General features: G+C 45.4%; 2 protein-coding genes, 1 long non-coding RNA gene and 1 pseudogene across 18 annotated transcripts in view; 1 reads left to right on the forward strand and 3 right to left on the reverse strand.

The window, feature by feature from the left end:
- Window positions 1-4,015, reverse strand: part of Fam234a (family with sequence similarity 234, member A) — a 31,303-nt gene extending 27,288 nt beyond the window's left edge. For 3 of the 12 annotated variants that reach the window (XM_063269320.1, XM_039086284.2, XM_039086282.2), the window contains exon 1: window positions 3,710-3,965. The gene's annotated coding sequence lies outside the window, so the exon portion shown is untranslated. Of the gene's footprint in view, window positions 1-3,313 lie in introns of all 12 variants that reach the window. The other 9 variants (XM_039086285.2, XM_063269317.1, XM_063269318.1 and 6 more) reach the window with 7 other exon arrangements.
- Window positions 4,016-11,119: 7,104 nt separating this feature from the next.
- On the reverse strand, window positions 11,120-13,922 carry LOC108352066 (uncharacterized). Of its 2 annotated transcripts, none has more exons than XR_005490068.2 (3): window positions 13,783-13,922; window positions 12,267-12,366; window positions 11,120-11,611 (listed from the first exon to the last, which is right to left on the reverse strand). It is a non-coding gene; the product is annotated as an uncharacterized LOC108352066 (long non-coding RNA). The 2 variants fall into 2 exon arrangements; XR_001840124.3 differs by lacking the exon at window positions 13,783-13,922 and adding an exon at window positions 13,550-13,690.
- LOC120095416 (small nucleolar RNA SNORA44) lies at window positions 11,511-11,616 on the reverse strand (annotated as a pseudogene).
- The window catches only part of Luc7l (LUC7-like), a 33,750-nt gene continuing 33,580 nt past the window's right edge, over window positions 13,809-13,978 (forward strand). For 2 of the 4 annotated variants that reach the window (NM_001399674.1, NM_001399675.1), the window contains exon 1: window positions 13,809-13,976. In NM_001399674.1, coding sequence (NP_001386603.1) covers window positions 13,916-13,976 — 61 coding nt within the window. In that variant the 5' untranslated portion in view covers window positions 13,809-13,915. The remainder of the gene's footprint in view (window positions 13,977-13,978) is intronic. The other 2 variants (XM_039086288.2, XM_017597369.3) reach the window with 2 other exon arrangements.

Consider the following 13,978-nt stretch of genomic DNA (forward strand, 5'->3'; position numbering starts at 1 on the left):
GCCTTCAACTTGCTATGTAGCTGAGATCGACCTCAAACTCATACCTGTCCCTCCCCAATGCTAAGACTGTAGGCTGGTGCCACCTCACCTGTACACCATATCATCTTAAAAAATGTTTACAATGCACATATCTATACATTCACAAAAGCAGAGAGCAACAGCTCTGTGAATCAACTACCAAGACCGACTGAGGTAACCTATGAGCTAGCATGCTTATCCAGCATGTTCAACCTAAGAACACCCTAAAATATACTCCACTTCAGAGATGAGTCACCCCCAACTGTCGGCATCGATTTTCTGGTTATTTAGCTAAGAGTCAGCATTTTCCGTGTGTGTTATATCGTGACAACAATCGTTCCTAGAAGGAGTTTACAAAGGAGATTGGGAGCACATCACATCAAGCATATGGGTTTCAAGATCAATTTTGGGTGAGATCCATGATAAATTTTTAAATGCTTAATAAGCCCTGTAGCTTCTAACCTGTCAGTCTGGCTCCTCCTCTTTGTTTCGTTCTCCTTAATGTGTGTGTGTGTTTTGTGTATGGGTGTGGGCACACGCATGCCACAGACAGAGCACATATGAAGTCAGGACAACGTGCAGGAGTTGGCCCTCTCCTCATGCCGAGTGGGATCTAGGGCTCACCAGGCTTGGTAGCAGGTGCATGCACCTGCTGAGCTGTCTGAGCAGCCCTGGGTCCGCCTCCGGGAGACCACATAGGTTATATTTTAAAACCTCTCACAGTGGGCTGGAGAGATGGCTCAGCGGTTAAGAGCACCCGACTGCTCTTCCAGAGGTCCTGAGTTCAATTCCCAGCAACCACATGGTGGCTCACAACCATCTGTAAAGAGATCTGATGCCCTCTTCTGGTGTATCTGAAGACAGCTACAGTGCACTTATATATAATAAATGAATAAATCTTAAAAAAAAAAAAAAAAAAAAAAAAACCTCTCACAGTGAATCCCAGAGCTTTCTCTAATGTTCTCAAAATATCTGCTGGGCATGTTACTCCAGAATGACTCATCGCCACTTTGGAACAAAGTCAACACCTTGGATAACTCCAGGTCTTTCCATCCCTGGTTCCTGTCTGTCTGTCTGTCCAGTGTCATCCTCCCCCTGTATCATACCCACTGTTGGTTCCCATCATACTGCGGCTATGCACCTGTCCCTTCATCTGCCCTTACCCCTCTGCTCCTACTCTATCTGCAAAACCCTGATGTGCCCAGAATCTACTGGGACACTTTCCCATGATGATTTACAGCACTGTGGTGTAGGGCGCCTCTCACATTGGTTTCCACAGATATTTCCAGAAATTAAGAACACACACTTGTCCTTGCTTCCCCATCCCCCATCCTAGTCCCACCCAAGGACAAGGCAGAATAGTAGCTGGCAGAAAATAGACTTAAAGTACACACTGAATAAATGTTCTTAATATGATCATCGGCCTCTCTTGGGAGAGTTATTAGCACGTGTGCCTATAAAACACACATGACTTACTAACATGTTATGTTCACTAAAGAAATCTCGCAGGATTGGGTGACTTTAAATGCCGATTGTAAATTCAGAACGTCAGTTAGATGTGACAGCACCTATGCCTTCATTCTACTCCTATGGCCACGTATTTCTCTGTAAGACTAGCTCCATTTTCTACAGGGAGGTCGGCTCTTCCAAGGGCTCAGCATCATCCCTGGGTGCTGAATGCTTCCCTTCCCTGGGAAAGCCCCATACCAAGACCAACCGACCAGCCATTCTCACAGCAATTAAAGCTCATGTGAGTGTTTGGTGGAAGACGTCAGCTGTAATTAGAAAGAGTAAGCATCTCTGCCCACAGGTACGGTCAATAGCAGGATTTTAAAATAAAATCACAAGGGGCAGGAGAGTTGGTTCGGAGCACTGGCCGTGACTCCCCAGCACTCACATGGTGGGTCATAAAACCATCTGTAACTCCAGGTCTGGAGGATCCAACACCTTTTCTGACCTCCACCGGCACCAAGCATTCCCACGGTGCACATACATACATACATACATACACACACACACACACACACACACACACATATATACTTACAAGCAAAACAGTTTCACACATAAAATAATTCTGAAAACAGTAACAATTCACAAGCTGGACTTGGTAGCACATTTCTGAGACCCCCAATAATACTTGACAGAGCAAAGAGGCTCACCTCTGGTTTGAGGCCAGCCTGGTCTATATCATGAGTTCCAGGCTAGCCAGAGATAAAAGCAAAACTTTTCCTCAAAAAACTCCATTCCTGAAAGAGAGTTTGGGAGCTGGGGTGCTAGGTCAGTCAGTAGGGTTCTGGAATGGTGACACACAATTCCAGCACTGGAGGACTCGTGACAAGAGGATTCTCTGGACCCCATATAGAGGAGGGAGAGCCCCAAGTTGTCTTCTCTGACACATGTATACCTGCACTCACACTTGAATGCATGAACACACTTCATAAGCTCTGCTGCATATACTTCCTCCTTAAACCTAGTAATACGGAATGTGGAAGGGAGTGTTAGATTTCCCAAGCTGGGTCAAAGAACAGTGGTTTTTTTTTTGTTTTGGTTTTTTTTTTTTTGGTTTTTTTTTTTTGTTGTTGTTTTTTTTGTTTTGTTTTGTTTTGGTTCTTTTTTTTTTCGGAGCTGGGGATCGAACCCAGGGCCTTGCGCTTCCTAGGCAAGCGCTCTACCACTGAGCTAAATCCTCAACCCCAGAACAGTGGTTTCTATCTCCCCACTTCCCTTACAGATAACTCCTTATGAGGAAAGACAGTCACCAACAGAAAACAAGAGACAACGAGGACTCCTGCCACTGGTCTTTTTGAGTCCACTATCTTGGATTTGGATTGGAGAGAAATAATGGACCATCAACACCTAGGTAGACTACATCTGATTCCCTACCCACTGAAAGTGTTGACTAATAAAGGTTGTTTTATTTCTTGCGTTTATTTGGAGACCTCATATTGTGTAGCCCAGGCTGATTTCAAACTCAGAATTCATACGTCTCAGCCTCAACTTCAGGGATTGCACCACGCCTAGGATAAAGATTGTTTTAAACCAATACACTTCGTGTTTGTTATGAAGCAACACAGGGAGGCAATGGAAGGAGTAAGAAAAAACGCCAATGCAGATGAAACAACGGGCAGCTCGGGGTAATGACTAGCACCTGCAAGTCCCCCATTTCAGAGACTGAGGCAGGAAGATTACTTCCAGTTCAAGGCAGCAGCGGGAGGAGGCGGCCGCATTAAAAGAACAGCAGAAAGAACTGTGAGGATGGACTACATTGCCATCACCCCTCCTGACCACCTACCTCACTGCTTGGCTCTTAACTTGAAGAACATGAACTGATTCTCACTGATACCAAACATACCGTGTCCAAAGAGCATTAGGATTTAAGGAACTGCAAGAGATTTAACACAAGTCCTCCGGAGCAAAGGGTCCGGAGGATAGGTCAACCCCTGTCGCTCCGGGTCACTACAGCGCCCTCCAGGGAACAGTACACGACGGAGCTCAGATTTGTTTGGCCGAGTTCCTCAGGCTTGAAGGTGCCAGGCCCCGTGCTCTTGCTACTCTGGGAGCGCAACCCGGGCCGACCTTAGCTGTGCGCCTCATTCCGGGAGGCGGGACCCGCTCCAGGCCCCCACTAGCGCATGGCGATAGGACGCAGACCGCTTTGGCCCGAACTAGCACGCGCGTTGAGAGTTACCTAGTCCGATCCTGACCTGCTCTCGGATGCGTCCACGAGATCCTGTTCTTCAGCAAGTGGTACAGGACTGCCGAGACTGGCTCAACTGCGGTCCCTGGAGTCTGGGATCCACATTCCCAAGGTTCCGGGGAGGACAGCGGTTGAACAGGAGCACAGACTACACGGGACAGCAGCGCCCCTCCCCGGCGCGCCCTGGCCCGCCCCGGCCCGGCGGGCAGCGTGCCACGCCCCCACAGGGCCCACCCAAGAGGCCCGCCCCGTAGCAGGCCCCGCCCCAGAGAGGCTGCGCCCCCCCTAGTTCTGCCCAAGTGGACTGTGCGTCACTTCCTGTCAGCGGAAGAGGTGTACCAGAGCGATTCCGTTCTGCTGTCTGAGTGATTGCTTAGCAACGCGGCCGCTGGGTCTTGTTTTGCCCCTTTTTCAGCAGAGACTATCTGAGCAGAAGCATTTTAGCATGATAATGCTGTGAAGGCTTAGGCCTCGAGTTGCGATACTAACCTCAAGAAACCATTGTTGAAGGTGAGGTCACCTGACCTGCAGGAGAACCTCACTGAGGCTTTTTTCTAGGTTGTGTATTGTTCTGAGCAGGTACTGGCCATGGTATTTTCTTTCCTCGATACAAACGCAGGCACACACAGACATACACTAAGACAGAGAGTGAAGGTCAGAGGACAATTTTGTAGAGTTGATTCTCTTCCTTTGTCTCTATGTAGGTCCTTGGGATCGAACTTAGGATTTCAGGCTTGCACAATTGCTTGACAAGGACTTTTACCCACTGAGTCATCTCACGGGACCTTTACTGTTTTCGAGACAGGATTTGATGTAGTTTAGTCTGGTCTCGAGTTCAAAATCCTTACTTTCTGAACTATATCTACTGATCACAGTGTAAGACTCTCAGAGAGAATCTTCCCTCAGGAGGGAGATCCTCGAGCCCAATGACCAGTCCGAGTCCACAGGCTGCAATCTGCAAGAGGGTTTATTTTGGGGTACACAGGTACCTGTGGGTGTCCCAGTCAGCTCGAGAGGACTGGCGCACCTAGCAGAACCAGGGGCGGGTTTTTATAAGGTGTTGGGGAGCAGAAGCAGGCTTACAGAAGCAGATGTATGGTTGGTGGATTCAAGTGAGGCGCGGATGTATGGTTACACCCAATTGGCTATTCAAATGAGGTTGTCACACAGCAAGAGAATACGTGCAGGTTGGGACGTCCAGAATGTAAGGGGCTAGGGGCTTATCTCTTGTTAGGTGGCCCATAAAGCAATACCAATAATTTAGACTGGTTTCTGTATTTTGTTTTCTTTTATGGTCTGTTTTGTCTAAATGATGGTCAGCTTGTCCCACAAAGCTTGGACACATCTGAACTTTCCCAGGCTTATTTTAGTTCTGAGTCTGTGTATCTAAAAACTTACTTTTTACTTCTATAGTTGAGGGCCTTGGGCTTGTACAATTCCCTTTCTGGGAGGGGGTCTTTCAACAGTGATTATAGGCATGTGCTTGTAGCCATAAAATGCATCTTACTTTTTTAAAAAAAATATTTACTTTATATATATATACATATATGTGTGTATATATATACATATATACATACATATATATATATATATATACACTGTAGCTGTCCTCAGGCGCACCAGAAGAGGGCATCGAATCCCATTACAGATGGTTGTGAGCCACCATGTGGTTGCTGGGATTTGAACTCAGGACCTCTGGGAGAGCAGTCAGTGCTCTTAACCTCTGAGCCATCTCTCTAGCCCACATCCTACTCTTTTTTTTTAAATAAAGATTTATTCACTTATTATATATAAATACACTGTAGCTGTCTTCAGATACACCAGAAGAGGGCATCAGATCTCTTTACAGATGGTTGTGAGCCACCATGTGGTTGCTGGGAATTGAACTCAGGACCTCTGGAAGAGTAGTCGGGTGCTCTTAACCGCTGAGCCTACTCCCACATCCTACTCTTAATAAGGGTTCAACCTCTCTTCTCTCCTCTAGCCCACCACCCAGCAAAGGTAGTGGAAGAGAAAAGTTATTAGGATATGGGGGAAATGGACCGGTTCAGCAATAGTTCTTTGAGAGCAAGCTCCATCTTCTTGGGCAGCAGTTCAGTCCTGTAGCAAACACCAAGTACAATTCAGCAGCTGCAGACCAGTCCTCGAGGCAGGCAAACCCCAGGCATGAACCAGCAGCTACAGTCCAGTCCTTTCAGCAAGCAGTCACCAGGCAACTGTAGTTCAATCCTGAAGAAACTGCTAGGCTCACTGACTGGCCTGAAGCCCGGCCGCAGAAGTGGCAAACTGCCAAAGGGATCTCACAAGAAGTTCCTTGGCGAGTTTCTCTCAATGGCAATGTTACCATGAGGCGAGCTCAACAATGCTATTTAAGGCAAACACATGCCTGTCTTTTTTTTTTTTTTTAAAGATTTATTTATTATATGCAAGGACACTGTAGCTGTCTTCAGACACACAGGAAGAGGGCATCAGATCTCATTACAGATGGTTGTGAGCCACCATGTGGTTGCTGGGAATTGAACTCAGGACCTCTGGAAGAGCAGTCAGTGCTCTTAACCGCTGAGCCATCTCTCCAGCCCAAAAACCCAGGATTTTTTTTTTTCTTTTCTTTTTTTTCGGAGCTGGGGACCGAACCCAGGGCCTTGCGCTTGCTAGGCAAGCGCTCTACCACTGAGCTAAATCCCCAACCCCCACATGCCTGTCTTTAGCAAAGAATATCGAGGCAGAGCAAACCAAACCAAAGCTCAGTGCTCCTCTCCCACTGTCTGTGGGGTCTTATTTACATTCCTTCATCAAGAATCCTTTTACTGGGCTGGAGAGATGGCTTAGCAGTTAAGAGCACTGACTGCTCTTCCAGAATCCCCTAGCTCAATTCCCAGCAACCACATGGTGGCTCATAACCATCTGTAATGGAATCTGATTGCCCTCTTCTGGTGTGTCTGAAGACAGTCACAGTGTAGTCACATAAAATAAAGAACTAGAAGTTTCTACATCATGTGCCATTACACTGATTGTATGCAGTACTGTAAATCTAACTGAGAGTTTCGTGGCTGGTTGGTAATTATACCAAAATTATAGCAATTTAGGTATAATCCTAGCCTTTTTTTTTTAAAGGTGAGGTTCTCATTTAGCCCAGGTCAGCCTTACATTTTTTTATGTATTTAAGGCTGGCCTTGAACTCCTGGTTTTCCTGCCTCTCTCATTTGCTGGGCTTATAGGTCTGCAACACGACACTTAGTGATTTGAAAGTTGGGAAGGGTGGTCCTGGGAGCTTAACTCATGGCCCAGTGTGTATGCTAGGCAAACACTCCTCTCATTGAGCTATATCCCCGACCCTCAGTACACTTTAAATTGTTAATTTGCCGATGGCGCAGTCTCATTACCGTGGATAATTGTGGGGAGGGCTGTCTTCCTCTGGAGATTTGTTGGAGCAGAAAGGTCGAGGATAATCATTAATACTTGCTGTAAGTTAAAGTAAAGGAGACAGACAGAAATGAAGTCAGAAATACTAGTCCTCTTTTTTTTTTTTTTTTTTAAATCCGGTTTCTCTATGTAGTCCTAGGTGCTATGAAACTCACTCGGCAGACAAGGCTGGCCTTGAACTCACAAATCCACCTGCTTCTGCCTCCTGAGTGCTGGAATTAAAGGCGCTCCACAGCACCGCCCAGCTTCTTCTACTACTTTTATTTACCCTATGGGCCTGACTGAGGAGTAAATATATTTTAGTAAAAACAACTGCTTAGTGCTTACTGCAGTGTGTACCTAAGTACCATTGTTCCTAACTATCTTGTTGCTAAAATTTGTCAACTTCTTTTGTTTTTTTCTTTCTTTCTTTTTTTTTTTTCTTTTCTTTTCTTTGGAGCTGGGGACTGAACCCAGGGCCTTGTGCTTGCTAGGCAAGCGCTCTACCACTGAGCTAAATCCCCAACCCCCCTTTCTTCTTTTTCTTAAAAGATTATTTATCGTATATATGTGAGTACATTGTCGTTGTCATCAGACACACCAGAAGAGGGCATCGGATCCCCATTACAGATGGTTGTGAGCCACCATGTGGTTGCTGGGAATTGAACTCAGGACCTCTGGAAGAGCAGTCAGTGCTCTTAACCGCTGAGCCATCTCTCTAGCCCTCCAGCCCTCTTCATTTGGTTTTTAAAAGTATTTTGAGGTGTATGTCAAGGGAGAGTATATGTATTTCACTGCAGGTGCCTCAAAAGGCCAGAGGAAGGTGTTAAATTTCCTGGAGCTAAGGTTACAGACAGTTGTGATCTTCTAGCTATGGGTGACAGGCACCAAACTCTGGTCCTCTGCAAGAACACTATGCTCTCTTAACCACAAAGTTCTCTCTTCAGCCTTTTGCTTGGTTTTTAAACTGAGCAGCAGTTTGCCAGCACAAAGGCATACATAGTTCTTGCCTAGAAGGGGATAAGAGATGACACAGAAACAAAGAATCAGTTTGTCCCTTGTCTTATTTAGGGTTCTGTTGTTGTGAAGAGACACCATGACCATGGCAACTCATAAGTGGAAAACACATAATTGGGGCTGGCTTACAGTTCATAAGTTTAGTCCATTATTATCATGGTAGAAAGCATAGAGGCACACAGTCGGATGTGGTAGTAGGGAGATAGCAAAGACTTCTACATCTGAATTCACAGACAGCAGGAAGAGAGAGCGTACACTGGCCGGGCATGAGCATCTGAGAACTCAAAGCCCACCCAGAGTGAAGCACTTCTTCCAACAAGGCCACACCTTTTAATAGCGCCAATCCCTATGAGTTTATTGGGGTTGGGGGAGGGGTCATTTTCCTTCAAACCACCATGCCTCTGAATACTATTTCCTAACTTGGGAAAGGCCTCATGAATTTTTAATTTTAATTTTTTCTTTTGAGAAGGGGTCTCTGTGTTTTGTCTGTCCTGGAACTCACTCTGTATACCAGGCTGCCTTGAATTCTGAGATCTGCCTGCCTCTGCATCCTGAATGCTGGGATTAAAGTCATGGGCTACTATACCTGGCTCATGAAGCTATTATAGGTGGGAAGGGGAGCCATAAATTGAGACACACACACACACACACACACACACACACACACACACACACACACACAGGGTTCACTATGTAGCCCTGGTTGGCTTGTGGCCCTAGGTAGCCTGTAACCCTCTTTGTAAGCCAGGCTGGCCTCAGTCACAGAGAACCACCTATGGGTCAAACTCAGAGTAGACAATAAATGGTACTACAAGGACTAAAGAAAGCTCATGATAATTTGGTTCTAGACCAGCAACATTCTAACACTCCACATTCGGGAAGCTCTTTCTCCCCTTTCCCTTCTTTCCTTCTTTCCTTTTCCTTTAGACAAGGAGTCGTGGGGCTGGTGGGATGGCTCAGTGGTTAAGAGCACTGACTGTTCTTCCAGAGATCCTGAGCTCAATTCCCAGCAACCACATGGTGGCTCACAACCATCTGTAATGGGATCTGATGCCCTCTTCTGGTGTGGCTGAAGAGAGCTACAGTGTACTCACATAAATACAATAAAATAAAATCATTTTAGACAAGGAGTCATGGCTGGCTTTGAACTCACGTAGTTGATGATGAATCTGAGATTTTAATCCTCCTGCCTCTATCTTCCAATTGCTTTGATAACATGTGAACAGCACCGTGTCTGGTTTTGTGTTGTGCTGAGTATAGAACCCAGGGCACACTAGGCACACTAGGCACACTAGGCAAGCACTATTTTTAAGGGCAAACCCATTTATTTTATTATGTATGTGAGTACACTGTTACTGTCTTCAGACACACCAGTAGAGGGCATCGGATCCCATTACAAGATGGTTGTGAGCCACCATGTGGTTGCTGGGATTTGAACTCAGGACCTCTGGAGGAGCAGTCAGTGCTCTTAACCACTGAGCCATCTCTCCAACAAGGCAAGCACTATTAAATGAGCGACCTCCTCGGACCCTTCTTTTTTCCCTTCATACAGCTATAATCAGTTAATTGGCCTTATAGAATCTTTACAACGAGTGTGGGCCTTTCCTGGAAATTCCAATTTCCATCATCTTGTAAAAGTATGTTTTATTCTCCTGATGTGCTTGTCCTCTCAGAGGTTTACTGCCTTCATCTGCTAAGCTAGGCCTAGTCCTGGAAGCTTCTAGCTTCCGTACAATCTAATTTAGGCCTAGAATGGTTTTAGCCTCTGAGACTTACTGCTGAAGAAATTCATCACTTCCTGGCTTTTTCTGAGCTCTGGATGGCTGGTTCAGCCCAGCTGTTCTGGCTCCAATGTCTCTCTGGAATAACTAATTCAATCTGTCTTCTCTTGGACTCTCCTGAATTGCTGTGTTTGGCCAATTGCTGTGCTTGGCCTCATACTAACACTTTGGCAGTTTGTTCTAATCTTCCGACTCCTTCTCTTTCTGTGGCTTCTTCTGTCTTCGCCTGTGTCTAAAGTGTTTAATTAAGGGCTGAACCACACCACAACTAGAAACACTTTGATCGTGCTGTGAACCCCATGATTCTGTCATTTACTGGGAAAACCTGTTTTTAGTTGTGGTGTGGCTTAGCACACACCTTTAATCCAAGAGCTTTTAGCTTGAATACTTTAAATAGGATCAAATAAAGTCAACCGTAGGTCAAGAGGAGGGGCAAGCAACCAGTTGGCAGGAAGCGAATGTATGATTATTCTTTTAGGAAGTAACCATGGAGAGTAAAAGGGAATCAGGAAGACAGACAGATGTGCATACACAGGAAGTAGAAGGGAGGCGTTATTCAGTTTGAGGAGTGTGGTTTGAAAAGGAGGTGGGGGCACTGTTTCTGGGGCATTGGCTGTGAGGGAAGGTCAGCTTGGTGTTTTCTCTGCCTCCATGAGCTAGCAGGCTTTCACCTGGGAATCGGGATTCCCACGCCTCCACGAGCAAAATAAAGCAACTGAGATTTTAAAACAACAATCGCGGGGTTGGGGATTTAGCTCAGTGGTAGAGCGCTTGCCTAGGAAGCTCAAGGCCCTGGGTTCGGTCCCCAGCCCCGAAAAAAAGAAAAAAGAAAAAGGAAAAAAAAAAAATTAGACTGAGACATCTGTATTGATGGACCAGAGCACAATGGCCAGTTCAATGGAGAAAAAAAAAAAAAATTCACCGGAGACAAGAAGGAGAAAACAGGGCTGAAGAGATGGCTCAGTGGTTAAGAGCACTGACTGCTCTTACAGAGGTCTTGAGTTCAATTCCCAGCAACCACATGGTGGCTCACAACCATCTGTAATGGGATCTGATGCCCTCTTCTGGTGTATCTGAAGACAGCGACAGTGTACTCATAAAATAAATAAACCTTTAAAAAAAAAAAGGAGAAAACATATCAATGCCATAATAAAGCTATGTGTGTCAGCCCTCAATAGCGAGTGGGTGGGGCCAAGGAAACTTTTTTTTTTTAAATTTCAAAAGTCTTTATTGAACCAATTGCATGTTAGGTTACAAAGGTATTTCACTTTTCCAAAAATGCTGTTTCTCTTTGTAGATCAATCTGGCCTTAAAGATCTGCAGGCCACAAAAGGCTACCCGGCTAAGTATTAGCCAGAAACTTCAAATCCCAGTGTGATCTTCTTGTGGCATTTTTCCAACAAATAATGCAGACCAAATCACATAATGGCCGCCACACTGGTCACATGGTCCTTAGCTTAATGAGCAGAGGCTGACAGGCTGTCTCCTCAGACTCTTCCAAGAACCGCGCAAGTGTACACTGCAGAAGGAAAGTTTGTTGTGAATACCACAGGACAGCAGAAGGACAGACGGCTCCTAACTCCAGTGGAAAAACATATAGGAGAGCTGAGTGGCAACTGCTATGATGACCTGGGCTGTCAAAGTCTCTCCGTTACTCTGGCATGCAGTTGGAGATCCCATGGCTAAGGAAACTCTTTAAAAAGAAAGTTAGTTGTAGATTAGAGAAATAGCTTGGAGGTTAAGAACACGTACTGTTCTTGATTTGGTTTGGTTCCAAACACCTACATGGCAGATCCCAAACATTTTTTTTTTTTCGGAGCTGGGGACCGAACCCAGGGCCTTGCGCTTCCTAGGTAAGCGCTCTACCACTGAGCTAAATCCCCAGCCAAACATTTCTAACTCCAGTTCCATGTAGTATATTAGAAAATGATATTGTACTATTATGATTCTGTGTGAAGTGCGAACTCCGACCAACATGGAGAGCACAGAAGCGTTCAGAGAGAAAGGAGAACTATTTAATAAACACATGGGCTAGATCCTCAAAACTGTCTAGTCTCATGGTAGGACATTTTACAATTTATATAGAGCAAGCAGCTTTGTCACGAAAGTCTACCATCACAGTGTGATCTTTTCCTCCCAGCAGGAAAAGAAATCCCTTGCCTTGAACTTTATAGATGCAACACCTACTTCCCCAGATTTCGGACATGAACCACCCCTGCCCAGTTTTAAATATACATTAAAAAGTGCATATTTCATTATTTTGCTTTGTAACCTAAAAACATAACATTACTCTCAATAGCAATTGCTACTTTGCAGCACTGATAAGTCAACATCCAAAAGAATCTTACATCTAATTAAAAAAAACAGGTCTCTTTCTTTACTTGCAATTTCATAATCTGCTCGAAGGGCCAAGTTGTGGATTTTGGTACATTCTCCTAAATCCATGCGCTGTGGGGAAACAAAAGTTATACATTAGCACCTGCCCATTTTAGAAAGCATGTAATTAATATGATTTAGCATTTCAACTTTCACTGAAAAAAGCAATATAGTTTTATAGATACTAAATGAAGAAATGGACCAAGTGTAATGGCGTATGCTGATAATCTCGACAGTGTGGAGGCTGAGCGGCAGCAGGATAGTAAGTTCAAGTCCAACCTGGCCTATGTAAGACCCCGTCTCCAGTGGAAGAAATGGTGACAAGCACATTTGCACGTTTCTGTAACTGGAGCACTTGGTAAGGAAGGAAAGGTAGGAGGGTCAGGAGTGGAGAGACGGCTCAGGCTCAGTGGTTGAGAGCACTGTCTTCTCTTCCAGAGATCCTGAGTTCAATTCCCAGCAACTATATGGCTCATAACCATTTGTAATGAGATCTGATGCCCTCTTCTGGCCTGCAGGCATACATGCAGGCAGAAAACTGTATGATGCATATATAATAAATAAATACTTAAAAAAAAAGAAATGCAAGTCATCTTTGGATTCATAGTAAGTTCAAGGTGAGCATGGGCAACATGAGACTATATTATACAAACATGAGACTATATTACACAAACTCCAGACTATAACGAGAAAGGAGACTTAACCTAGAAATTAATATATCATTAGTTTGTTTTTTGTTTTTTGAAGACAAGGTTTCCCTGTGTAACCCTGACTATCCTGGAGCTTGCTCTGTAGATTAGGCTGGCCCCAACTCGGAGATGTGCTTGCCTCTGCCTCCCCAGTGCTCTTGCCGTGGTGGCCCAGTTTTGTTTGTATTTGACTAAAGTTTCATTAGAATCAAGGTGGGGGTTGGGGATTTAGCTCAGTGGTAGAGCGCTTGCCTAGCAAACGCAAGGCCCTGGGTTCGGTCCCCAGCTCCGAAAAAAAGAAAAAGAAAAAAAAAAAAGAATCAAGGTAAAAATCAGTGTTGTAGTTTTGATCTAGTCTTTTTTTTTTTAAGACATTTATTTTATTTATTATAGCTGTCTTCAGACACACCAGAGGAGGGCATCAGATCCCATTGCAGGTGGTTGTGAGCCACCATGTGGTTGCTGGGAACTGAACTCAGGACCTCTAGAAGAGCAATCGGTGCTCTTAACCACTGATCTTTCTCTCCAACCCTTCCTTTTAAAAGGAGGAAGGATTTTAGTCTCACAATGACCACACTTCCACAGGGTAGCCTGACATCCAGGTCTCTGGCCCTGATCTCTCAAGCACGATCCTGCCTCAGCCTCCCAAGCTTCTGGGATTTCAGGCATGCACCACGACGCCTGACCAAATCAGGCTGAGTTGATCTAGTCTTTAGGACAATTTGTGACCGCTCCACTCAGCAGCTCTTGGCGTTACAAACTACATTTCCCAACAGGCCTTGCATCAACGTCTACGAACTTCCTCCCAGCATTCCGCGCGGCGGGAAAGTGCGGTGCGGGGTTCAGGCGGATAAGATCGTCTTTCGTCGTCGGTGTTTGCCGCTTCTGCTGTTGAGTTGTGAAGAGCTAGCCGGCCCTCCCCACTGGCCACCATGTCCGCCCAGGCGCAGATGCGGGCCCTGTTGGACCAGCTCATGGGCACGGCTCGGGACGGT

Source organism: Rattus norvegicus, chromosome 10 (genome assembly GCF_036323735.1).
Source record: "Rattus norvegicus strain BN/NHsdMcwi chromosome 10, GRCr8, whole genome shotgun sequence".
NCBI lineage: Eukaryota > Metazoa > Chordata > Mammalia > Rodentia > Muridae > Rattus > Rattus norvegicus.